This window comes from Colius striatus, chromosome 11, assembly GCF_028858725.1.
Source record: "Colius striatus isolate bColStr4 chromosome 11, bColStr4.1.hap1, whole genome shotgun sequence".
NCBI lineage: Eukaryota > Metazoa > Chordata > Aves > Coliiformes > Coliidae > Colius > Colius striatus.
This window is the reverse complement of record NC_084769.1, coordinates 827,568-853,522: the sequence shown is the minus strand read 5'-3', so window position 1 is coordinate 853,522 and position 25,955 is coordinate 827,568. Positions and strand designations below refer to the sequence as shown.

General features: G+C 54.4%; 2 protein-coding genes across 2 annotated transcripts; both read right to left on the bottom strand.

Moving 5' to 3' along the window:
- Positions 1-3,722: 3,722 nt before the first annotated feature.
- ERMN (ermin) lies at positions 3,723-7,528 on the bottom strand. The gene is made up of 3 exons (XM_062005226.1): positions 7,282-7,528; positions 6,864-6,950; positions 3,723-4,150 (listed from the first exon to the last, which is right to left on the bottom strand). The coding sequence occupies exons 1-3, from the start codon at positions 7,526-7,528 to the stop codon at positions 3,723-3,725; spliced, it is 762 nt and encodes a 253-aa protein (XP_061861210.1).
- Positions 7,529-12,984: 5,456 nt separating this feature from the next.
- On the bottom strand, positions 12,985-22,070 carry CYTIP (cytohesin 1 interacting protein). The gene is made up of 8 exons (XM_062004832.1): positions 21,903-22,070; positions 19,040-19,089; positions 18,032-18,086; positions 15,372-15,474; positions 15,145-15,238; positions 14,828-14,897; positions 14,316-14,382; positions 12,985-13,838 (listed from the first exon to the last, which is right to left on the bottom strand). Exons 1-8 carry the CDS (start codon positions 22,014-22,016, stop codon positions 13,336-13,338), a joined length of 1,056 nt encoding a protein of 351 aa, XP_061860816.1. The 5' UTR covers positions 22,017-22,070; the 3' UTR covers positions 12,985-13,335.
- Between the last annotated feature and the right edge of the window lie 3,885 nt (positions 22,071-25,955).

Genomic DNA, 25,955 nt, shown 5'->3' with positions numbered 1-25,955 from the left:
GTGGGCACAGCATGGTGAGGCCTCTCCCGACTCAGCAGTGGCAGAGCCTATGCTGCAGGGCACAGCCAGGCTCTGCACACTGAGGCTCACACTGAAATTACTGCCACTGGCACATTTGTTTCTTTCTGTGAAACTTTATCCCCAGCAGCTGTCACCAGTTTTTGAAGGGATGGGTTTGATAGGACAATGAGTTGTGCTGTGGCAGGATGGTGAGAGCCAGGGTGTGTAACAGGTTCCTCCTTTGTGTCTGCTGGGATATCTCACTGTGGGAGGCTGCTCCTGGCACAGCCACGCTGTCCACGGGGAAGGTGACACTTCTGCCCTGCGCTGGGGTGAGGGTCTCCTCCTGCACAGGCCTCTGAGAGAGTGGGGCTGAGTGCCACAGCCCAGCCCCGCTGCCCCACATTCACAAAACCCTTGTACCTCTCCTCTGACTTTCAAGAAGGGCCTGATACAACTTACCTCTCACATGGCAGATCAGCGCTGACAGCATCTGACGGGCTGAGTCTGCCAAAATGCTGCCTGGCCCAAGAGACCTTCCCGGTTGGCTCCTGTTCCAGCTGTCTTCCCGATGTTGTCTCTCTCCCTTAGCGCACCTAGCCTGCAGTCACCATCAGGAGCATGACACGGATGTTGTTTGTACAGTCATCTTTTATCAGCAGCAAGGATTTCATCAAATTCTGCTTGCTGCCATTCAATCACTTGTCAGGGAGTAGGCAGCGAGTGGTCGTATGTCACGGTCACATCCCATCGCCAGGCTTGTCACTCGCGCGCCTGCCCCGGTCCTGTAAATGCTCACTTCCCTGTCGGTGTCTCTCGCTGAACGCCCGGAGCAGCCCTGGGGGCTGCTGGCAGTGAGCTGCGGCCCTGCTGCTGCACAATATTGAGAGCTGTTCAGATTGTACCCGTCAGCCCAATCTTCCAGAAACAAGAGCATTCTGTGCGGCAGCCACGGCGCCGGGCGGCCGCGCCTTCAGCCCACACCGCTGACGGTGCCGGGGAGCGCAGCCCGCCTCGGGACACGGGCTGGGGGTGTGGGGCAGTGCAGGCTGTGAGGTGAGGGACAGGAGAGGCACGGCAGGCAGGGCCAGGAGCTGCAGAGAGAAGCAGGCACAGTGTTCCCCAGGGAGAACAAACGCTGCCCAAGCTGTGGCAGGGAGGGACATGGCACGTCGTGCTGTGCTCCCATGGGTACCCTGAGCCAAAGTGGCCACGGTTGGAGGCCTCACTTGGCTTGGTTAAAAAAAGAACTCTAAAGAAAAGGTAATAAATGATAGTAGAAGCAGCTTCTTCCCTGTGTGTTAACTCTGTTTGGGCCCTTTCTGGGCGCTCTGCTGCCCAAGTTACTGCCAATCCAAGCCATAAAACATCACCTTGGGAGGAACTAGACCACAAGTTTCCCCCGATGTATTTTCCCTGTTCAGTGCGCTGCCAGCGCAGGCAGCAGCAGGAGCTGGAGCTGGCTGCTGTGCCCTGCAGCTGGGGCAGATGTTGTAGCAACTGGCAAGTTTCCACCACAGTGGTTTAACTCCGTTGGCGTTCAGTGCCCGTAGCTGCTGGGCCCAGCTCCCACCCCTCAAAAGGATCCACTTCTCACCTGCCATCAGCCCTCATCTGGCACCGTGGAAACGGAGAGGAATTCTTTCCAGGCTCAGGCTGGGTCTGTAGTTGCACCATCCCAGAGCTGGACATCCTAATCGCCGTTGCCACTCACTTTTCTGCCAGAAAATGCCCTGCTCCGGGGGGTAAATGTTCAGGGTTCTGGTGTGCCCTGTGCCGAGCAGAAGGCTCTGTGCCCCCTGAGCACAGCTTTGGCTGGACACAGCCCTGTCCCATCCTGCTGCTGCCCTGGCACAGTGGTGCTGGGCACGGGCCGTGGTGCCCGCTGCAAGGGCCGGGGGCAGCTGGCGGCTGCAAACAAATCCACAGTACCAGCAAACCTCTGACCTTCCACAAGCCAACGGGCACATAAACAAGTCTGAATAGCACAATGAGGGCTGTGTCTGCTCTGTACAATACAGAACTGCCATTTATTACTTTAACATTGCCAATAAATAATTGCCTTTATGTCAAGCAAGGAAAGTCAAAACAATATTCAGTGCTGCTGGAGATGGAAAACTGATCCTTAAAGCAGTGCACATGGCCAAAGGAGCTGCTGCAGCTGATCACGGAATCAATCACGGAATGGTGGGGATTGGGAGGGAGTTTTAGAGATCAGCCAATCCAAACCCCCTGCCAAAGCAGGTCTCACCTAGATCAGGGGGAACAGGACCATGTCCAGCTGGGTTAGGGATCAGGACACACAGGAATGCATCCAGGAGGGTTTGGAAGCCTCCCAAGAAGGAGCCTCCAGACCCTCCCTGGGCAGCCTGGGCCAGGGCTCCCTCACTGAAACAGGAAAGAAGTTTTTGCTTAAGTGGAGCCTTTTGTTGATGGTGCATTCTAACTTCCTTCTTACCTCCTCTCCCTTTGCCGGCTGCATTCTCTCAGCATTCTCAGGTGCTTTCTGGGATGGCATTTGCAAGGCTTAGTCCCAGCTCAAGACAGATCTGTCTGTAAAAGTTAAAAAGAGGCTGCATCAGCAATACTGTAGTTACACAAGGGTGTTTAAAACTGGAGGAAGGTGTGTTCAAGATGACAGAAACCCAAAGTGTGTGTAAAACTTGCCTGCTTTGGAGAAAAGAAATAAACATTTTGCATCTAAACTTAGTGTGGAAATCCAGAACTGTAAGAGATTCTAACCTGGTGGCATCTGGAAAAGACAGGTTTCTTGTAGTGACCAGTTTTGGCAGGCGAACACCAGGTAGGGTGTGCAAACTGTGGTCCCGGGGCCAGCCCAGATCCCCGTGGTGGCCAGTACCAGCTCCCCAGAGCTGCTCCTGTGCCAGGCTGGGCTCTGCAGCGCAGCAGGGAAGGACATGGGGGAGAGGAGCTGCCTCAGTGCCCACAGAGGTCTGTCTGTCTGTGGCTGGGGACATGCAGGGTGGAAGGAGCTGCCCAGGCCCAGTGCTGGGCAGTATCACGGCACAGACCTGACACCTCACCCCAACACAACTTACTCTGGTGCTGTCAGCTGCTGCTCCGTGGGATATTAAGGATGGCACGAGGGAAACAGGCGCCTTGATGCCTTCCCATCTTCTTTACTTCATGCACATCATCATCTGCCCATGGATGCAAATAGCCATGCATCCCACCAGCAGCAGGAGGGAAAGGGTGGCCATGAGCAGGAGGCAGCTGCTGGCGCTCTGTGAGATGCCAGCATGGCACGGACGGACGGCAGGCGCAGCTCTGCAGCTGCAAACCACCAGCCCTTTTGTTCCTCACGCTGCCCAGGCCGTGTCACCGAGCTGCTGCACTGCCAGCTGCTCCCCAGCACGGCTGGCGGCACGGCTCACGTGCGCTCAGCGGCCAGAGGAGCCCCAGCCAGCTCAAGACATCCGTTGTCTGAATACAGTTACCAAAGCCGGATAGAAAACAAGAGGATAAACTTGAAATGAAACGGAGTTACATTTAGCAAGGTGATTATTTATTTTCCTGCACTATGGATGCCTCTGCCCGCTGTCAAAGCCAAGGTGTTAAATTTTCACAGTGTGTTATGAAATCATATACAAAAAGGAAAGAAGCAGTGACCTCACGTCGTGTGGAGAGACCTGGCTCGGGGGAAACAAGGAGAACAAAACCAGAGCAAATGCTCAGCTCGTTAGGCAATTTTCCACCTCAGTTTATAAGTGCATCATGGATTCAAATTCATCGATTCTCTGCTTGGTGTTTCCTTTTCTAATCCTGCGGTAGGAGATTGTGTTGTATCTGGAATAGCTGTGCCTGGAGATGTCGTTTTTCTTCCCCAGGATGGGCTGCTCTCCCACCTGGGAATTGCAGCCAGGGCTCGTAGGGGAAGGTGCCTCCTTGCTGCACTCTGGCTGCTGTAGATGGGATGCCTCACCATTCTCCTTCTTGATTTCTATCACCTGAACTTCATCCTCTTCAGTGTCCTCCTCCTCCTCTTCCTCCTCCTCCTCCTCTTCCTCAGCTGCGTTCCCTGTGCCGCCGGCACTGGCTGCCACGGTGTCGGCTGTGCCCGCGTCAGGGCTGCCCGCTGTGCCTGGCTCCCGCTCCCCGCTGCCTGCAGCCGTCCCCATGTCACCAGGCCCTGCAGCAACACGGAGGGAGCACGGGAGGAGGGCTCAGCACCGCCAGCATGGCCCATGGGGGGTGCTCTCAGTGCCACATTGCTCTCTGCCTCACCAGCTCTGCCACCAGAGCAGCGACCTGCAGAGCCTGCCCCGGAGTGTCCCGCGGCCCCAGGGCCAGACTGTCTGCACAGGCTTTAGAAAGGCTCCCTACAGTCTCAAGCTCACTGCTTAAGGCCATGTGCCCTTTCAGGTTTAATGCCCATCTCTTTCGTACCCCTTTCCCATGGAGCCCTCCCTACTATATTCCTCTAAAGAAGAGACAATGCAGGTGCTGGCGGCCAAGCCTCAGGGAGGAGAGAGAGCACAGCACTGGCCCTGCAGCCTGGGACCACAGAACTGTGCTCCTCCCACCCCGAGATCACAACACTGCATCCCCTGCACCCCGAGATCACAACACTGCACTCCCACAACCTGAAGTCACGACACTGTGCTCCCCACACCCCAAGATCACAACACCGTGCTCCCCACAACCTGAAATCATGACACTGTACTCCTCACACTCTGAGATCACAACACTGCACTCCCTGCACCCCAAGATCACAACACTGCACTTCCACAACCTGCAATCACAACACTGTGCTCCCCACACCCTGAGATCACAACATTGTGCTCCCTGCACCCCAAGATCACAGCACTGCGCTCCCTGCACCCCAAGATCACAGCACTGCGCTCCCCGCAGCTTGGGACTGCGGCACTGTGCTCCCCCCATGCCAGGGCTGTGCCTGCCCTCGCACCCACAGCTGCCCCGCTGCAGGACCCCCATCCTGCAGCTGCTGCCCCCTCCCCATGGACAGACCCAGCACAGGACCAGAGGGGCCCATCTCCTCACAACCCTGTGCCAGAGGGGAAGGGAAGGGAAGGGAAGGGAAGGGAAGGGAAGGGAAGGGAAGGGAAGGGAAGGGAAGGGAAGGGAAGGGAAGGGAAGGGAAGGGAAGGGAAGGGAAGGGAAGGGAAGGGAAGGGAAGGGAAGGGAAGGGAAGGGAAGGGAAGGGAAGGGAAGGGAAGGGAAGGGAAGGGAAGGGAAGGGAAGGGAAGGGAAGGGAAGGGAAGGGAAGGGAAGGGAAGGGGAGAAGCCATCCTGCATACAGTACAGGCCTGGCCCAGCGGGCCCCTGGCACAGCCTTCCTGGGCCATGTCCCTCCTTCAGAGGTGGCCACCCAGGCTGAGATGGCCATCTCCCATTTGTCCTGTTTGGCAGTCTCTGTGCTAAATGATGCTTCAGCATCACAACAAATGGTCTATTCAACATTTTGCCTGTGGAGTCATGAGTATTAATTAGCCTAAATTGGTTAGGTACTAAAAAGCTGCCTGCAATTCAGAGATAAAGTGCTTGTGGCTGGTGGGGGGGAGGGAGTGCAAGGGGGCTGTGCAGGATCATTTAATCAGTTTTATCATGCACTCAAAGGCAATGCAGCTGGAATATGGATGTCAGCTCTGAGGAAAGGCCTCCATCATGAGTCACCTCCTCACAACCTAGGCAGTTGCTATGAAATATTACTTTGATTGCAAAGAGGAGAAAATAGCTGAGCATTTGTCATGGGCAAAGCTCCTGTTTGCAGGGCATGGCCCGTACACCTCTTACAGCTGCATTCAGCAGCATTGGCTTTGCCAGGACTGTGACAGCGGCTCTGAGGAGGGGAGACACGTTTACCTGGCAGTTGACATCCATGAAATACCAACTGATAGCGGTCAGGAGGCTGTGTGAGTGAGAACAGGGATCCAGCATGGCTGGGTGCAGGGGAGGGGGGCAGAGCCGCCAGCCCTGAGCCCTGGCTGTGGGTAAATGGCGGGGAGACCATCAGCAGCAGCCCAGCAGTGGGGAGACCATCAGCAGCAGCCCACCGGTGAGGAGACCACCATTAGCAGCCCAGTGGTGAGGAGACCATCATTAGCAGCCCATAGCCCAGCCATCCCTCACCCTTGCAGCTGCCAAAACAGGCAAGAGCCTGTGGCTGAGGAGTGGGGAAGGGCAGCAACACTGAAAGCCCACCCGTGGAGAAATGCAGCTTTCCTCCTTCAACAATACTAAAATACTCCTCCCTTTTGGAGGAGAGGCTGCAAAATGCAGCCTCTTTAAATACATTCCTCTCCATGTACACACATTCGCTACCTTTGAACTTGCTGCTGCCGCAGCCACGCTCACCGCAGGAGGGGGGTGAGGGGTCCAGCCTTGGCTCCAGCTGAGTTCTGCCAGTTTTACCTAAGGATGAGAGACAGACCCAGGAGCAGATACTTAGGAAAGCAATTTTCCGCTAGATGGTGGGGTGTCAGAGGGATTTAGTCCCTTGGTGAATCAGGCAGGAAAGGGGTTTGGGTTTTGAGGCCATACATTGTTGACTGACAGCCTCCCAAGGTTATCCTCTGAGCTCCATTGCATGGAGGAGAAGATAAAGCATCTCCCAGCCTCACAAGGCTGTTGGAGACCCCTGGTCAAAGACCACTTGATGCTTCAGCACCCCCAGGCCACAGAGATACACGCAAACAAACCTCAGACAGAAACATACCAGCTGTGTTTTCTACGGGCCAGCAACTGAATGGATGAGAAGTGAGCCCCTGTTCTCCAGAATATAAGGGTCTGAATGAGTTAAAGAAAACCAGTAACCACCCGTGTGTCACTGTGCTCGGAGGCTACTCATGGCTACCCCTCTGCAGAAGCTCATTTTCCATTACCTTCGGCTGGTTCCTGGCCGCCGGCGCCCCTGTCCTGGATCTCAGCTGGTCCCTGCTGGGGTGTCCCATCCTTTGCCTCTCGCTGCTCTTTAGGAAATACAAAGCACAAGGAATGGGCTGGTGGAGCGGTTACTGATGGTACCTAGGTTTTAACGGCTGCAGATCTGCAGCAGATTTGCAGAGCAGGTGAAAAGCAAGTGCTGGTTTCTTTAGTTCCTCACTTTCCATCACACCCTAACGCTAGCTCAAAGTGGTCCCTAAGTCCCAACCAGCCTGAGCCATTGTTGCAGCTACCATAGGTTAGGAATCTTGCCTCACACACGTAGAATAACCCTCTGTTCAAAAGGCTATGCATAGAGCTGAGCTGATCTGGAAAAGGAAAAGCAGACACTTCAAAAAAGACAGCCCTGTACTGTACCTTCGCATTGCTTCTCCCCATCAAAATCCCCATGCGCCGTGTCCTCTGCCAGCGGCTTTCTGCCGTCCTCCGGGATTTCGCGGGTGGGCAGGGGGCCGGGGCTCGTTTCTGCGTTGGTGTAAGGAACCGTCCCCACGGAGTTTGCTATCTCCTCGATGACACCGACGAGCTGGAGCGGGCCCTTCTCCGGCAGGACGCTCCCGTTGCACTCGGGCATGTCGGATGCTGCCGGCCCTTCTTCTGTCATGCTTGGGGCTGGGCCGTGCCCACGAGCGGGGCCGCGCAGCGCCGGGGGCCCCGCTCCACACCCGGGGCGGGCGGCACAGCTCTCGTCCCTGTGCCCCGGGGATCGGCCGAGGCGCGTCTCGTCTCCCGCAGAGCAGAGCGGGCTCCGCGCTCACACCATCCGACGTGCCCAGGGCTCGACCCGGGCTCTGGCCAGGGGTGATCCAATCAGCACCCCGCTTGTTGCCGAGGCTTGTCCCGTTGCATAATTAAATGCACCATTTTTCATTTACATAAACAAACAATCTGAAGCAAGGAAGCTTTTGTGCTGGTGTGGAGAGCGGGTCTGTCAGCATGTCAGCCCCGCAGTAATAAACAGGGATTTTGTGCTCTGGGCACAATGGCTCTTTGTGTCCCCGCCTGGTCACAGGGACCACCATTGTTCTGACCTCTAATCCCCAGAGGGTGACCACCTTCCCTCTCCCTGCCACCACCTAACCCGCTTAACATTCCCGGCCGGGCTTGTGTGCTGCTAACCCTCGCCGTGCCACTGCCCGGACCGTGCGCACAGGTCATGTGCACAGTTAGCACTGCGAGGGGAACGGGCCGGCGGGCTGGGAGGCACATGGCCCACGAGGCGGGAGGCACATGGCCCACGAGGCGGGAGACATCACCCATGAAGCAGGAGGCACATGGCTGGCACCCAGTGTGACACCACACCATGCCACCACACAGCCTGGGCCCAGCCATGCCTGTCTCACAGGCAGGGCACATCCCACGAGCTGCTGAGCATCAGCAGCGGCAGCAGAGACGCACCTCGGGAGCAGAACTAGAAGAGGGAAAGCAGAATTTAGACGCAACGTGCAGCGAGGTGGCAGGTCCCCACAGCGAGGCCGGTGACAGGCTGCCTCGTGGCAGGACCCCCAGCGCTCACCCTTCCACCCCTCTCGCCACCCCACTGCAGAAGGCACAGCAGGAGAAACTCTCTTCAAAAGCAACACAAAAGAGGCGAGGCACGAGATCAGCACTTACATCAGTAATTACCAGCAGGACCTAAAGGCAGCGGGAGCGAGAGGGGAAAGCAGCTTTACAGCGGGAAGCAGGAGGACTGCCCGAGCAGCACCACGGCATTTCCCGACCACAGCTGAACTCCCCTCAACCCCTCTGCCCAAAACCGGGATTATGTAAGAGGTTAATCTGCTGTGAACGACTTTTTGTGTTCATACAACACAACATTTTTCCCATCTTTGGGCTTTAAGGTTTGGAAATCCTCTTGTGGAGTTCAGACCTTGGTTAGAAATGAACTCAAATCCTTTCCACTGCTTTTGTTCACCTGTGAGTTTGTATCTTTAAAGCAACAACTTTTCATCATGAGTTTGGTGTAATTGATTTACAAAATCAATCTCATGCTGGAAAAAATTGTCCAAGAAAAACAGATGCTAAGGGTTGAACGTGAGTTGACAAGAGGCAGCGGTAGGTGCCCTGAGGAGGAGAGGCTGGCTACCCTGTGCAGGCTGCTGGTCAGGGGCTGGCTACCCAGATCCTGCACCAGAGCTCGAGTGTGGGACAAATCCCCAGCCAGGCTTCAAACTGGAAACAACCTGAAGCTGAAAACACGGCACCAGGCTTGACAGGCAGGAAGCCTTGTCAGTTCAGAGCCACATCAGCTCGCACAGGGCAGGGACGGGACGGGGACAGGCCTTGTGCCCATCTCCCCAGGAACCCACCTGCCTGACTTGTTGATTGCAAATGGGTATTGAAACAATCTGACGTGTTTCCTGTTGCCATCTATTGGTTTCACAACCAGTTCTCGATGATTCACATTTTCCCAAGTGAGTGCCTCGTGGCTGAAGCACGATTTGCCTGAATCTGGTATCAATCGTGTGACCTTTGCCACGGGACTGTGCTTCTGAGCTGTCCTCTGCTAGAATCTCAGAAACAGCACCTGGGATTCAGAGGCGCTGGGGCACAACAGGGATTTAAATCAGTGAGGTAAATCATTAGAGCCACAGCAACCCCATTCATTGCAGAACTGGAAAGAGGTGGCCCCAGCAGGGTGTTTGCCGAGCTCTGTGAGCTCCTCTGTCATTAACTCCCACAATAGAAATTACAGGCCAGGAGAGCCCAGCAAAAAACACTCTGAGATATTGCAAACGTCCTAAAAACAGGCAAGGCTGGCTCGAGAGCTGCAAGCCAGCACAGACAGGGCCAACAGGTCTCGGGGCAGCAGAAGATCCACTTCTGTGCCCTTGGAAAGCTTCACTGCGATGCCCTGTGACCAGTGCTGGAGCCGCAGGGACCCACATCCTCAGCCCTGTCTGTTCCCAGGCAGCTCCCCCAGCCAGTGCCACCCAGCATTGTGAGGCTCTGCTGCTGGACAGAGCTCCAGCACCAGAGACACCGCAGCTCACTGTGCTGCACAACCACCAGCCAGAGGATTTAGGACCCCAAAACTCCCCTTGCTTCACATGGGCTTTCTCCCAGTCACTGCTCGCTCAGGGGCCGAGTGCCATGGCTGGGTCTGGCAGGAGCTTGAGTTCAGGGAGGGGCTGCCAAGATCTGGGCACTGGCCAGGACCTGGTTAAGTCAAACACAGCCCTCGCCAGGACAGGCTCAGTAGCATTCAACAACTTAATTAATCACAGAATCACAGAATGGATGGGGTTGGAAGAGACCTCTAGAGACCATCCAACTCCCAAGAATTAAAGCTTAAAAAAGCTTAAAAAGTTTAAAATGTTTAAGTTCAGGTTTAAAGGGGATTTGCATTACCCAGAGCAGCCACGCTTCTCTCTGCAGTAAACTTGCATTGCTCCTTTATCCACAGGGGGTAAGAAGAGAAGTGATCTCTTGGCTGTTCGGAAACCCAGCAGCCCCCTGGCCCACCCCCCATCAGCGAGCTGAAGGCCCAGAGCACCTCCCCAACACATCACACAGAGCCCCAAGCCCATGGCCCACAGCATCCCCACACAGCTCTGCCCCTACGCTCCTCCTGCCCCAGCCTGGGAGGCAGAGCAGGGATCCCAGATTGCTCTCTGGGGAGAGAAATGCCGTTTCAAAAGGGCTTTCTGCTTCACTTTGTTCTGTGAGCTGTTTGGGTGCCTTTGAGCCCCTTCCCCCCCACGACAGGCTGTCACAGGGCCTGTGTCACCCACATCCTGTTAGTGACTGTGGCAGCGAATGTGTCATCTTATCATCTTGTAGCAACCAGAGCATGCTCTCCCCACCACCACAAAAGCAGCATTTACTTGGTCTTTCCTAAGGCCTTTCTTAAGCTGGGTGAGTGTCCAGGCTCCTCCAGCGTCTCCACACCAAAAGCAAGCACACTTCTCCCAAGGTATGGAGCATTAACTTTCCATACCAGAACCACCACCACCTTTGGACCATAAAGCTGCCTTGGTTTCCACCACATGCAGCCTTGGGGAGATGAGTTTATGCAGTGTTCTAAGCACCTTGTTTTAACACAAGGATTTGTGCTGGGACCAGATTTTCTGGTTATGATGCCCGTGGTGGCTTGTGGACACTCCCACATCTGCCTTTAACTCCAGTTTGTCCAAACAGACATAATCCCTGCTTCTCCTTTCTTTCTTTCTCCTTTCAGTCATTACTGGCAAAGAAAAGTAAAACTATCTTGAGAGAGCAAATCACAGGCAAACTACCTCGGGAGGAGCTCCAGAGCGCAGAGCAGCACCCAGGATGCCCCTGGCTGGGCTGACAGAACAGCCCCGTGCAGGCGCCAGGCCAAAGCCCAGCACAGCACCCATGGCAGAGGGGCTCCTGGGCTGGGTTCAGCAGCACAGGCGCAACGTTGCTCCTGTACATTCAAACCTCACCAGCCACCCTCCCAATCCCCCGCCAGCTCTCCCCCAGACCTGCTGCATTCCCGCCTGCTAAAGCCTCCTGCGAGAAATCACGGATACCAGCACGGATTCTGCTGGCTTAGCAACGCTCATTAATTAGAGGAGTATTGGGAACAGGTTGTTTTTCTGTGGGGTTCATCTCAGTTTAGCCTGAGGTTTCTGCAAAGTCCAGGAAATCCTGCCACAGCAGCACCTGACTGGCAAACAGCCGCACACTCCGCTCAGCCAACAGGCCTGGGAGTCACACAGGGTGATCGCAGTTACACCTACAGTTCTTCCAATTGCATCTGAAAAACACAATTAGGTGTCTTGAGAGGGAAATTAAACCTCTGTGTTGCCTGAGAGGGAAATAAATCTCTCTTTCCCTTCACATCTGTGCCCACATTTATTAAATCATTTCATACAAGCTATCAAATTACTCTCACCGTCTGAAGTCTTCTGCTCCTGAAGAAATGTGATCAGCTGCTGCTCTTCCTGCGGATGAGCAGTGAAGAACAGCAGCCCCAGGGTATCTCCTGCAGCCCCCAGAGCACAGAGGGAGCGGGTCCCGGCGCAGTGCCACTGACACCACATCTGTGCACAGAAAAACCTACTCAACCCTGCAGGACCACCCTCTGCCTCTCCTCCCTTCGTCTTACAGAGGGCAAATCAAGCTGAGCTCCACAGTTACAGCACGGTGAGCAGACAAGGATTTTCTCAAACCTGGTAAAATGCCGGTGGTGCCTTGAGCACGCTGCCCATGGGGTGCAGCGAGACCCCGGCGCTCCCCGGCTCCTGCCGAGCTGACACTGTGCCCATAGCACTGTTCCTGGCCAGGCTGGCAGGGCTGGGGAAGTGCCATGGCTTATGCAGGGCAGTGCAGAGCAGCCCCCTCCCCATGGCCCCTTTGCCCCCTGCACCGTGCAGCCCCATGGGCACCAGTGTCCAGTGCAGTCAGCTCAGGGCGACCGGAGCCATTGAGGATGCTGAGAGCACAGACACCACCAGCACTCACCCTGTGCACCAGCACAGCCGAGGAGTCCTTCCTGCCCCACACCTCCTAAATAAGGCAGGTTGGGCAGGACATGGGACAGTGGCTACTGGCAGAGATTGCAGATGGCCAGAGGACGGCTGATAAACAAGGGGACTGTGGATTTACCACCTGAGAGCCGCAGGAGCGATGGCAGCCAACACTGACTCGGTAATCCTGCCTACAGACACTGCCAGCACGGCCGTGTCTGCCTGGGAGACTGGAGACGCTCCCTGTCTGGGAGACTGGGGAGCACATCCTGCAGCTGCCCCTTTCATGTTCTGACACGTGGAGCAGCAGCAGCACGGCCTCGAGCAGCAGCAGCAATGGAGGGCAGCAGCCGTGTGCAGGCGGCAGGGCCAGCGCAGCAGCTCCCGCTGAAGAGACTGGCACAGGGGCTGCTGGCCACACATGTGCCAAGCGAGGTGGCAAGTGTGTTCCTGGCCCTGCCCCAGCACAGACACAGAAATCAGCCACTGCAAACCACGGCTTTGCCCTTTGTTTCAAAACATTACTGCCCAAGGCCTCTCTCTGTCACACGCTCTGGGCTGCGTCCTCATAACGGGACTCTGCCACTGCATTTAGTAGAAGCACTTGCTTTATTAAAGGCCTTTGGAGGACTATGACTTTAGTAACGGGAAATAAATAGCTGCCAATTTGACATTCAATTAAAAACTGTTATTAACGCTAAAATATACCGAGGCGGTTCTGCAGAGGTTCCTCACGCTTCAGAGTCAGCCACTTTCACGTGGATTAAGAGGTCCAGAGTGGGCTCTGATTAAAAATCAAAGTAACTTAAAACCCAGAGTTGTTTAAATATCATCAATCCTGCTGTAGGGAGGAGAAATGCAAAGCCACAGTGTTTCACCCACGGCGTGCTCCTGGGCGAGCTGCTGCCCTCTGTCCCAGGCCCCCAGCAGTGCCCCGTGCAGAGCCACAGCCATCAGGGACAACCCTGCGACGTCAGACCCGACTCTCCTCCTCCTCCACCGCCCGGTGAAGGCCCGGAATGAACTTCAACAGGTGCTTGCGGACGCTGGACCTCCGGCTTTTCCGTGGGAGGGTCCCAAAAGCGCTGTTGCAGCTGGTGCCCTCCCAGAGCGGGGACATGGACCCGCTGCTGGCCAGGCTGATGCTGCGGTTCCTGCGCAGGGAGCTCCTCCCGCCCGCCCCGTCCCTGTGGAACACGCAGTCGTCGTCCAGGCTGGACTGGCGGCTCAGGCTGGACTGGAGGCTCAGGCTGGACTGGCGGCTCAGGCTCTCGGTGGCCGACTCCTCGAAGGCGTTGCTGGGGCAGGAGCTGTCCTCGCTGTCCACCGTCATGGAGCTGAGCCGGCTGCGGCAGCTGCTCTCGCTGGAGCAGCGAGGCTGCCGCAGGAAGAGGGGTCCTGGAGTGCTGCAGCCTCCCCCCAGGCCACATCCTTCCAGCTCCAGCGCAGCCAGCACTGCGTTGTCGTTCACCTCCCCTGGAAGCAGAAGCCAAAGAGAAGTGTTAGTTGCCGGTGCCTGCCCAGGGCTGGAGAGGCACAGGGAAGGGGAAGCATCATGGCCAGCAAGCAGTGCAGGGAGCAGCCCCTTCCCCGGGGCAGCCATACAGCTCTGCCTCCATCTTGCCCCACGTGCAGAATCAAAGCTGCTCCCCAGGCAACACGTTCCAAAAAATCCAACCAAAACAAGCTCTTCTCTGCTAGGGCCAAAATAAGAATGGAAAAGCTCTGCAGCCTACATCGATCCCTGTCCTGGGACTCATGCAGAAGAGCCTTTGGGGTGATTTAGTCAAGCAGCATCTAAATTCATACCATCTGGGGGGAAAAAAAGCTTTCCCGAGGCCAGCCCCATGCCCTCATTAACAGGGGAACAGAAAGCAAGTGCAGATGAGGCAGAGAGGCCGGGGCAGGCCGGCAGCAGGGCCGGGCCGCTGCGGTTTCCGGCGCGGGACGTACCGTGCAGCAGGCGCTGCTCCCGGGCCAGCAGCACGCCCAGCTCCACGCGCCTCTGACGCAGGGTTTGCTGCGGAGCACAAACACACCTCGGTCACGGAAACGCCTCTGCAGGCGCCTAGAGCGCTTGTAAAGAAAAGCGTGCCTCGAAAGGACAGGTCACAGGAAGCACGTGTGTGTCTTCACAGGCACAACCGTCCCAGAGGTCAGTGAGCCTCTTCCAGAAAGCACAAGTCTGGTCCTGTCCTGGGGGCTGCAGCTGAGGCACTGTGTGCATCGGAGCTGAACAGACTCAGACCAGCACAGCGAGCCCCACGGAGCCCTGTGCAGGAGGAGGGGATACAGAGCCTCCTCCCGAGCACCCCCAGTGCACTAAGCAGGAGCCAAGTGTGCCTGGCAGCAGGGGACACGTGTGTGTGTGCCCCTGCCAGGACACCCGCCCAAGGGACACCCACCTACCCCCCGCACCAACGGACCCGCAGCAGCCCCAAGGAATACCCAATGGATGGGATCACCTGCAGCAACTGCAGCTTGGCCTCCAGCTCCATCTTCCGCAGGAACATGGCCCCATTGACAGTCTCCAGTCTGGGAAGAACAGGCAGTGTGGGCAGCACCGAGCAGTGCCAGGGCTGTGGGCTCGGCCCCAGGCACCTTCCTGCAGCCCCCCTCTCCCTTCCCAATCCTCTCCCACAGGAGCCGCTCTGCACAGCCAGACCCTCGTGGGTTTCTGCCTCTGAGATGAATCCGGACAGCAGGGTGCCTCAAGAAGCTTCCTCAGCTTCCGTGGGGAGAGCCCATGAAGCTCAAACCAGCTGGCAGGAGGGCTGCCTACCTTAAGTAGTTTCCTGAAGACTTTATCAAGTTTACTATTTGCTTGTGACTAAAGCCATCAGTGTTCACCCCGTTGATACTGGCGAGGATGTCACCTGTCAGAGAGACACAGGGGCAGAAATGAGCAGCTGCAGCACACGCAGGGCTGCTACGTGCCCTGCAGCAAGAGCGGCTGGGACGGAAGCGAGATGAGGCCACCCACAGCAGGACAAGGCCACCAATAGTTACCGATCTGGAGCCCAGAAAAATGGGCAGGACTTTCTTCCTGAATCCTGCAGACACACGTGCACACCTCCAGCGAGTAATCATTCTGGTGCGGGAACCTGAGAGTCTGTCAACACCACAGTGACAGTGTTACTCACATCAGAGCCATGAAAACAATTGTTAAATAGTCTTTTTACACCTTTTTCTTCAAATGAGAGGGCTGTGATGAGCAGAGTCTGTCAGCACGCAAGGGAGAACGCCAAAATGCTCCAGCCTAACACTGAGAAGTCGCATTCTTACGGCAGAGAGACACCTGACAGATGTCTGTGCCTTGCTTTTGAAGAAAAATGGGTTTAAAGCAAGTTAGTTACTCACTTGCAAGTGATGCTATCTGTTAGCAAGCATGCTGATTGCCCTCTGGAAGGCTGCTTCATGTTCCACAGCACGGACTCTGCAAGGGGCTGACTCCCACCCCTGAACGCTGCATGATCAGCTGGTGCTGCCAGACCGGCCAGTTCACAATGAGAACTGGAAAGCAGGGAGTTGAACTTGCTTTTGCTCTTTTGGCCCCTGAAACTCCCCTCAAAAGTGCTTTTTACTCTTGACTTACACGTTTAAACACACACTAAGTCATTCTGTGTGTCAATCTATCGCGTATTGTCAGTGCTGGCAGGTATTTGCAGCAGTGGGTGATGCAGCCTGCCCAGATGTGGCAACGGCAGGAAATGTCTCCTTGGTCACACGCGAAGAGCAGTATCTAGCCACATCTTCCTACCAACATTTAAGACTGAAGCTGAACTTCCTGAAAACCTGCGACAGCCACAGCTAACCCAGATATGTCACGTTAGCTTCTCGAGTATCTCAGTCACTGTGGAACAAACAGCGATGAAGGACAGGTGAGTTCAGAACTTATCTGATCAAATCACACCAACGCAGTGATTTCAGCCCTTAGACCAACAGCAAAACCTTTGGCTAAACTAAGAGTGACAAGTGGAACATGGAAGTCCTGGAGGATGTGCCACTGCAGGTCACGTCTCCCTCTTTTTTTGGCCTATTTCAAAGTGGTAGGTCTCACCTACCAGTCTGAGAGACTGGGCCAGCTCAAGCAACGCAAGCTGGACAAGCAGAGTGGGACCTGTCATACCTAACTGGAGCTATCCAGGCAGAGGGCTCTCAGCATCCCCATCACTGGGATAGCTGGACATCTCCAGGGTGGCCCCAAGAGCAGCACTCCAACCAGAGAGCGGACTTCCCTCTCCTGTACCTTCTCCTCACAGTCTGCAGAGGGTGGATGGGCCAGGGCTTTGTAGGGGACTCCCAGCTTTCAGGTGGCTGCAGCGAGGGGAGAGATGTGCTGCCAGAGCGCATCTGTGTGGGAGCCCCACAGCATCCGCCTCACCCCCAGGCTCCGGCCCAGGAGTGGGAAGCAGGAGAAGGAGCAGGAACACGCGAGAAGCTCTGGCCTTCAGCCATCACTGCAGTTCTCATCGGCTCCCTGCAGATGGTAGACCTAGAGCTTCACATCATCTTATTCTGGTTTGCCTCAGTTTAACTTGTAGTAGTGAAACTACAGCTTCTAAATAACGGCTTATCCTTGGTATCAGACATGTGCAGCCTTTCCACAGCCCGACTGAAGCGCTCACAGTGAATGTACTTTCAGGAAGAAAACGTGCCAAGGACTATTATTTCTAATCAGAACGTCACATATAATGAAAATCTGCCCTGACAAGTTACACAAAAGCGCAATAATTGCCTCAGTTATCCTCCCTTGTGAGAGCTCTGCGCTGACGAGCGGAATGCTCTCCCGCTCATTAGTCGCAGAACCAGAGCTGAAAGGGTTGAGCTTTCCCTCATATGCTGCTTGCCCTGAAAACATCGTTTTCCCTTTGTGCACAGACAGTGGTGAGCGCTTCGGAGCCACAGGGATGGGACCAGGGCTGAGGCAGGAGGCTCTCACGGGCACAGCTGCCCAGACTCTGCCGTGCTGCAACAACCTGCTGCTCCCACAGCAGCACCTTTTCATCCCTGGAAGTAGGGTTTATTTAGAACCTGGATTTTTGCAGCCCTCCTGTTCTGAGAGTTACATTTCCTCACAGGAAGGCCCCGAACAAAAGTGTCCCACGTGCAGCACTGCTGATGAGACTCGGGTGCCCCTGTCTGATGATTTCTACAGACAACAGGATTTCTTCCTGGAGCATTTGGCTCCCCAAAGCCAGTCACTTACTAAAAATCGTACCAAGCTCACACCTCCACGTGAAAAATACATATGTCTCTATAAACATTAAAGGAGGCAGTGAAAAGCTGGTACAAGGGGTTTTTGGAGAGAAGGCTTTTTGATCTCTTTTTATACAGAAATATTCTCATACCATTCTCCCCAGAAATATTCCCTCGTGGAGGTAAGAAGGCATTGCTGTTGCCTCATATTTGGATCTGGAGGATATTTCTCCTACATGCAATGCTCTGACTTGTATGAAGGCCAGAAATTCTCATCTGGGGCCTTTACTATGAAAAAATCCTTGTAAATGCATCCAGGTTCTGTGGTGTTGCTGCCAGCTCTTCAAATTCCACGAGGACCTGACAGATACCTTTCCCTGCTCTGTCTTAGTGTAATTTTGAGGCTGGGACACTGGAGAGTTTGCACCACATTTCATTTTTAAACAATCAACACATCATTGAAATCTTACCTGGATTTCAAACCCAAATGTCTCTTTATCGTCTTTTAATATAGCAACGAGGTGTCTGTAAGAAGAACACACAGAGTTCCACATGAACACAGGGGTGCGATGCTTTGTGACTCTATTTCTCACAGCCACAGCCATTTCCCATCACTGCCCTTCTCATGCCATCCCCGGGCACTGCAGCAGCACTGTTTGCTCTTTCCTTACCCAACCTCCACATCAGGGTTTCAGGTGCACGTCCTGGTGCTGGGCACCACACGCTGCCTCGTGCCCTATCCTCACAGGGCTGCCCAATGGCAGATCAGAGTCACAGAATCACAAGGGTTGGAAGGAGCCTGGAAAGCTCATCCAGTGCAACCCCCCTGCCAGAGCAGCACCACCTAGAGCAGGGCACACAGGAACTCATCCAGCTGCGTTGCAGTGTCCCCAGAGAAGGAGAATCCACAGCCCATCTGGGCAGCCCCTGCCAGGGCTCCCTCACCTCAGCAGGGGACAAGTTTGTCCTTGTGTTTCTTTGGAACCTCTTCTGTTCCAGCTTGTCCCCATTGCCCCTTGTCCTAACATTGGTCATCCCTGAGCACAGCCTGGCTCCATTCTCCTCACACCCACCCTTTAAGTGTTTGTAAACATGAATGAGCTCACCCCTCAGTCTCCTCCAAGCTGCAGAGCTCCAGCTCCCTCAGCCTTTCAGCACAAGGGAGATGCTCCATTCCATCATCTGTGTAGCCCTGCACTGCACCCTCTCCAACAGCTCCGTGTCCTTCTGGAACTGAGGGCCCAGCACTGGACACAGTATTCCAGATGTGGTCTCAAGAGGGCAGAGCAGAGGAGGAGCAGAACCTCTCTGCCCAACTGCCCACAGCCCTTCTCATACACCCCAGGATGTCACTGGCCTTCTTGCCCACGAGGGCACGTTGCTGGCTCACACTCATCCTGCTGCCCACCAGGACACAGATTCCCAGGACACACAGTCTGTGCAGAACGAGTAAATAACAGTGAGTGTGATCTTCATACCTTTGTGGCCTGGAGCAGTCATCCAAGGAGCTGGATCTGGCTAAGGTGAGCTGTAATCAAGAATGGGAGTGGAAAGGGGTCAGTAGGTTCACGGTTCTTTGAGGCATGTGGCTAAAATCATCAGTTTAGAGACAAACTAGAACTAGTTGGTGGCATCCCACCACCAGCTCACAGCAACGCAGCCTCTCCCTCAGCCAAAGGAGGACTTCAACTTTCAGCTCAGGAGGAAGGGCAGCTCAGTCCAGGATGCAGGAGAGCTGGGCATCACATCCAAAGCCACCAGACAGATGCTGGTGGCGTGTCCTGCCAGACAGGGGCAGAGCCAGCAGCCGCAGCAACGACCCGGCCCCAGGCGCTCCCTGCAGGGCCTGGGCCACCCAAGGATCCTTCCTCTGCCCCACGCTTCTTCCCAACCAATCAGAGAGCAATTGTACACCCTAACAGCTCCATGAGGGCCTGTGGAGGACCTTTCACTGGCATTGCTGCAAGACGAGGCCTCAGCTGTGACAGAAGGGCTGTGTGAACCTGCAAGATGCAGGAGGCAAAGGAGTTCGTGCTTATTTTTGTGATGGAAAACTAGCTGTGGGTGAACTTTTGCATTTTTCCAAACCTTTTACATATAAAATGGAGTGTTTCCAAAACAAATGGGCACTTTTAGCTCATCACAGTCTTGTTTTGGTTGTTTGTCTCCAGCAAACATCTGGGCACTCTCTGGGAGGTGGCAATGAAGTGCCCATTCCAACTTCATTAGAAAGAAATTGGCCACCCACCGCCAACCTGATGTGCCCTGCAGTAAGTTACAGTTGAGAGCTGAGCTACCACCAGCCAATACAAGATGAAACGACACAAGACTCTTTGTGCGGGGGTGATAATTTGACACCTTCACAATTCACTTTCACAGGCAGCTACTTTGGAGAGGGAGAGAGGGCTGGAGCCAGCAGCAACTTGGCTGGGAGACCCCTGTAGCAGTGCCTGTTGGCAGACCCTGCACAGGAAGGTGCTATTTAGGGTGATGGAGGTTGCTGTCAAAAGCAGGAGAGCAAGTGGAAAAAGCTTAGTTTGAATCCCAAGGACAATTTCCTGTTGGCAAAAGTGCTTGGAGAAGGGATCTCTTCCCCAAAGTGCTGGAGGTGCAATCTCTGAGGACAACAGAAATGGGAAAGGCAAGAGGCACGACCGCTCCAGAAAACCCCTGCATCCCACAGCACATCAGGGCTGGAGTCCCACTGCTCCTTCCAACGCCCACAATCCTCTTCTCTTAGTTTGCTTCATTTAAAAAAGCCCCTACGTGTCAGCCTTATGTCCTCCAACGAGGGCAGGGACATCCCCTCTGTGCCTCTGCATCACAGGGTGCTGTGGGAGTGTGGCTGCAGCCACCCTGTGCCATGGCTGCCCCTCCTCGGGGCTGCCACGGGGACACAGGGGGCTGGTGGGCACACGGCACCTCTCCAGCAGCAGGGACCCTTCACAGTGCTACACTGGCAAGGCTCCCACATTTTCAAGGCCAGGGATTTCCTTCATCCCAGTTAGTGCTGTTAACTATTATCTAAGCAGCATCCAACCCACATCTCTGTCATGCAAAGACCTCATCTTTCCTCCATACCTTTCCTCTAAAAATCTATGGGCAGTTACAAACTTTATGCCTGCCAGGAAAGGCAGAAAGCACTCACAAGCTAACTGCAGACACTTCTCTCTGCAGCTTCTTGCAGCTGCATTTCTGAGATGATGCACACATGCTCATGGCAAGGAGTGCTTGCGACCCTGAGCCAGGTGTCTGCCTTGTCCATACCTCACATGCACAGCCATCACTGCCAGCCCCTGTGCCTGATAACCATGGTGTTCATCCTTCACAGCCATGGCACAGCCATCATCGCCAGCCGCTGTGCCTGATAACCATGGTATTCATCCTTCACAGCCATGGCACAGCCATCACCGCCAGCCCCTGTGCCTGATAACCATGGTGTTCATCCTTCACAGCCATGGTACAGCCATCATCGCCAGCCCCTGTGCCTGATAACCATGGTGTTCATCCTTCACAGCCATGGCACAGCCATCACCGCCAGCCCCTGTGCTGGCAGCTCCATCACAGTCTCCCAGCAGCAGTAGTCCCAAGCCCAGTCTGGCTTTGGCATCCCTTTAGCTCCTCACACTTGTACAAAGAAAAGGATTTACATGTGTATCCATTACTGAGCAGAGCAGAGCCTGAAGCATGTGTGCCAGTTTTCTGGTAATACATTCAGACTACAATGTGCCTCAAACATTTTCTATTCAGGCTCCTTCACACTAGACCAAAGCTGGAATTGCTGAGCTGGCAATTTACAGCAACAGCAAGAGAGAGTTTTGCAGGAATGCAGTTGCAAACAGCAGAAATGTGCTGTTCTGAGGGGAAAGCCCAGACAAAAGAGGCAGCCCAACCAGCCTCAACAGCGGTAACAAAAACCTCCACCATCTGGATGGAAATAACTGATGGTAGGTGATGCAGAGCAAAGGACAGTCCAGGCAGGCTGCTCCACTGAAGTAAATGCAACCTTAAAGGAATGTCCAGACAGCAAGAACCTCTTTCGACTCACAGCACCGCTGTAAATGGGGAAGTACCCCAGCTGGGGCAAAGAGCAAAGCAGCGTCCCTTCATGTGCCCGAATCCTGCCCGCAGAACCCCTCCCTGCTCGCTCCTCTCAGCAGCCTCCCGCACTCGTGGTGCTGCCCAGCTTTCCCTGCACTGCCCAGCCTGGCCAGGCTGAGGGCCGTCCGTGCTTCCAGCAGCCTGGAGTCAGGAGCTGCAGTGGACCTGCATGTTGGCTCAGGGAAACCCTCCCCTGTGCGCTGGCACCCACCGGCGTGGGCAGCGGCCCCGTGCCCGTACCTGCTGGCGCCCGCGGGGCCACGTCCCCAGCGCCTCGGCCGCGCTCCCGCTGCCGGCCCTCGCTGTGCCCACACCCGCCTCGTGGTTCTGCTGGATGAGCCTTCTCAGGGACATGCTGGCAGAGGGGCATCAGAACGGCATCGCCGAGGAAGCTCAGACACGCTCAGCCCTCCGTGCTCAGAAAGTACGGGGCCGGAAAGCCAGCCACGTGACCTGTGGGTTAGGTGCACGTTACATAAATCTCTCCCAGCAGATCGCCAGGGCACTTGGTATGTGTTGTGCTCACGGGAGAGTTAAGCATTAATTACCAAGCCTAACGAAATCTGCTTAATTTTTCCATTCCTGCATGCAGCTCTCACTGAAGAGCTGCTGCTCCCTGCCATGGTTCGGCTGTAAAGCACTGCTAGCTGCAGGCGCTTGCCCCAGAGAGCAAACTGTGCCTGAGCTGGCAGCAAACACCAGATGAACCCCACATCTGCAGGAGATATTGGTGATACAGCAGGCAGGAGTTTGCATTTCATGCTTTTGAGGAAGCATTAGCGATGCCGTGGGATATAGCAGTGAAAGGGGAGGTGGTTTTATGCTTGTTCCATGGCAGTCCTGACCCCTTGCCATGAACGGCCTGCGACTGCCCCTTCGGGTGTGCCTGAGTGCTCATGTGAAGGACTTTGCCTGCCTGGATCTTCTGGGGAATCCTGGGGTTTGGTTCCTTTCTGCAGCCCAAGGCTGGGTTAGTTTTAGTATGTACTATTTAGTGTAACCAACTTAAAACATGGCCACTAAAACATTTCCATGCTTGGCACACAGATGCAATGAAAAACAACACATTCTGGCCCAAGCTCAAACTATTTCAGTGTGTAAGTGCGATTAGTGCCCTAGAAGCTCATGCTTCCACTTCATGTTTTCCCTTCACACTAAACTGCTGCTACTGCTCCACCCCACAGAGCTGCCCCACACTCTGCCCTCATGCACAGATGCTCAGGAAGGTGTGTGTCAGAGCAGAGGAACTCCTGCTGCTCTTTGCAGGAGCAGAGCAACTCCTAGTGCCAGGAAAACACTGGTACAGGGGTCTCTCTGCTCCAGGGGATCCGCTCATTGCCCAGGATTGCTACAGTGGTGATACATTCTCATCTTAAACATTCATCCCTCAAACCCCAGCATCTTGCAACAGAGAAGTACCCTGCCAGAAACAGCTGGCTCACGTACCTGGAGGGAGGTGTGTGGCTGAGGTGCGCTGAGTCCCTGTGGTCCCTGTGCCCCCCTGGCAGAGGGACTGGGACAGATGTGTGTTGCATGTCACAGCAGCACCATGGGGATGATTTCAGATGCCTGTCCTTTGCCTCCAAGAAGGGGAATGAGCTTTCAGGGCAGATGTAAGGGGAACCCCTCTGTATTGAGGAGTGGCATTGACCCTGCTCAAAGCTTATGTGCCCCTCAGCTTCTCCATGGTGTTTGCTCAGAAAGAGAAGAAAAAGGAGTGTTTAAAAATCAATGCACAACAGGGAGAAAGCTGCCTCCTTTTCCTGAGAAAATTAAGCTGTATCTCAGAGATGGCACCTGCTTACTTGCTAAAGCACACTGAGTAATGTGGAGACCTCAGTGACTCAGAGCCTGTTCCCCTTTTCCTGTCCACAATCACCCTGCTAAGTGCCTTTGAAAATAAACAAAGTGCTTTTCAGTTCCTCAGGCAGCCCTCTTTTACGTTTCTGAAACCCAGTGACTCATCTCCAAATACGCAGAGAGCAGAAACAAATAAGATCTCCCGTCAGAGCAAAGCTGGGACCTTGGCGCCAGGAGCCCCAGCAGCCCATTGCCACCCTCCATGCCAGGGGTCACGGCCCAACGCTGCCTGGCTGGGGCTCGCAGCCACACACAGCCCGCTGAAGGCAGAGGGGAGCACAAGGCAGCCATCCCAGCTTCCAAAAGTATCTCCATTGCTGTAGGGGCACTGTTGCACACCAGAGCAGATGTCCACCTGGCTGGCACTCAGCCCAAGCAGCACTGGGCTCTGACAGAGCTCAGGCACTGCTATCCCCATTGCCCTCAACAGCTCCCACTCTTGCCCTCAGCCCTAGGTTGAGAGCATGGCCCTGTCCCAAAGGACCACAACCCTGAGACACCTTTGGGACAGCTCAACTGTGATGATTAGTTACTGCTTGATTGCAACCTGACCTGTCAAATCAAGCTTGTCACTTTCTCAGCATCACTCCCTCCACAGCCTGGGCTTGGCCTCCCCATGCACAAGCAGACAGTCAGGCTCTGCTCTAACCATTTCTCCCTCACACAACTGCTTTGAACTGTATTTCAGTTCAATTTCTAGGAAACCAAAACTGCTGCGACACTAAGGGACTGATTTTGCATCTCAGTAATTGGACTGACAGTCACAGAGTGAGGGTGGATTTGCATTTAATGAAAAGAGAACTGAGTTCTTGCAGGATCTTGATGAAAAGGCAACACCAGGACTTTCCTGTGAGTTGGTCTAATCTGAGTAACTTCACACAATGTGATAAAGCCTCATTTTAAGAGTGTGCAAACCCTCCTTGAGGCTGTGATGAAATCCCTGTGTGAGCTCAAGCAGTCTATTTTTTGAACAAGGTTTTGTACTGTCACACTTTAACACGTAGACAAACCACATGAGCTATTTTTGGTGGCCAGTCCTTTGTACTACTGACTTTTCCATCTGACAAGTAGCCAGTAAACCAGGCAATGACTCAGAATAACGGTTTGAGTATCCAAATGAGTATCACCCCCCATTGTCTCTCAACAGAGCTGCTGATCCATCCCCTGTGCCCTCTTGGCTCTCCTAATCAGCAGTTGAAAGCAAATCTTTCAGTGAGTCAGTAGCCATCACCTTTGAGGCAGAGAACGCCCCTCCTTCCCCTCAGATACTTTACTGAAAGGCTTAGCATGAAACAGAGGAAACATGCATTTGTAGGATATATACCAGGACTGGAATGTGGGCTTATTAAAGTATTAGAAATATACTTTAAACCAAACTCCACTGCAATGCTTTAGCCAGCAATTTGTAAAGAAAAACCCTTATGAAGGTAATGCAAGGGAAAATCCCAGCTTCTTTCAGTCCCCTTTACATTTGCTTTGAGCCCAAATTCCTGTTACACACCAGATCCTGTGCTCATGCTGATATTAAGCACAGCAGTATCTAAGGTAAGTTCTTTCATTTAAACTGACAGATTCTCAAAACACAGTTCCTTGCCTCCAGTCTCCAAAGACAGGCCAGTCCTCACAGGGTGAGGCAGGTTCAGTAAACGGTGTCCTACCATCCAGACTGCTGCAGCCACGGGATGCCTGGGCAATGACAGTGCAATTAAATTGATCACAAATAACTGAGGCAATCAAACACTCAATAGAGAGGGAGAGATCCTGCCTCTGCAGCACAGTAATCCTGCAGGAGGAGATTGCTTAGTTTTGCTATTTTCTCCTCCTTTTCCTACACACTCCGTGGGCTCCCATGAACTCACACCCTTCCCCACAGGGCCATGTGCTGCTCATTAATGGCCACGGAGACCTTTAAACCTTAAAAACCGTTTCCCTTACACAACAAAGCCTTTCCCTGCTGTGTGTTAAGTTACAGTAGTTTACAGTCTGCCTCTTCTATGATTCCAGCTCAAGAGAGGCAGGACACAGCAGCTGCAGGGCGCAGAGGGGACGTGCCCCTTCACTGGTTACCCCATGTCTGTTGGGGAAGCTCTGACCTCACCAGCAACTGCTTATAATACAACACTTTTTTAAGGAGAACATAAAAGCCCAGGGTACCCTTCCAAAGCCAGGGAAGCCTCTGTGCTCTTGGGCAGTGAGGAACTGCATTTTCACACTCATTACGTTTGACATTTTCCCCCCTGCCCCGTGCAGCCCCTCCCCACGCTGCAGCTGGCCTGGCACAGGCAGAACAGCTTCAGGTCGTGATTGGAACCTCCAGTGTCTGTGAGTTACCTGAAAGATGATGATGGGAGTGAGGTATCTCCCTTCTGATGAAAGGCTGAGGGAGCTGGGGCTCTGTAGCTTGTAGGAGACTGAGGGGTGATCTCATGAATG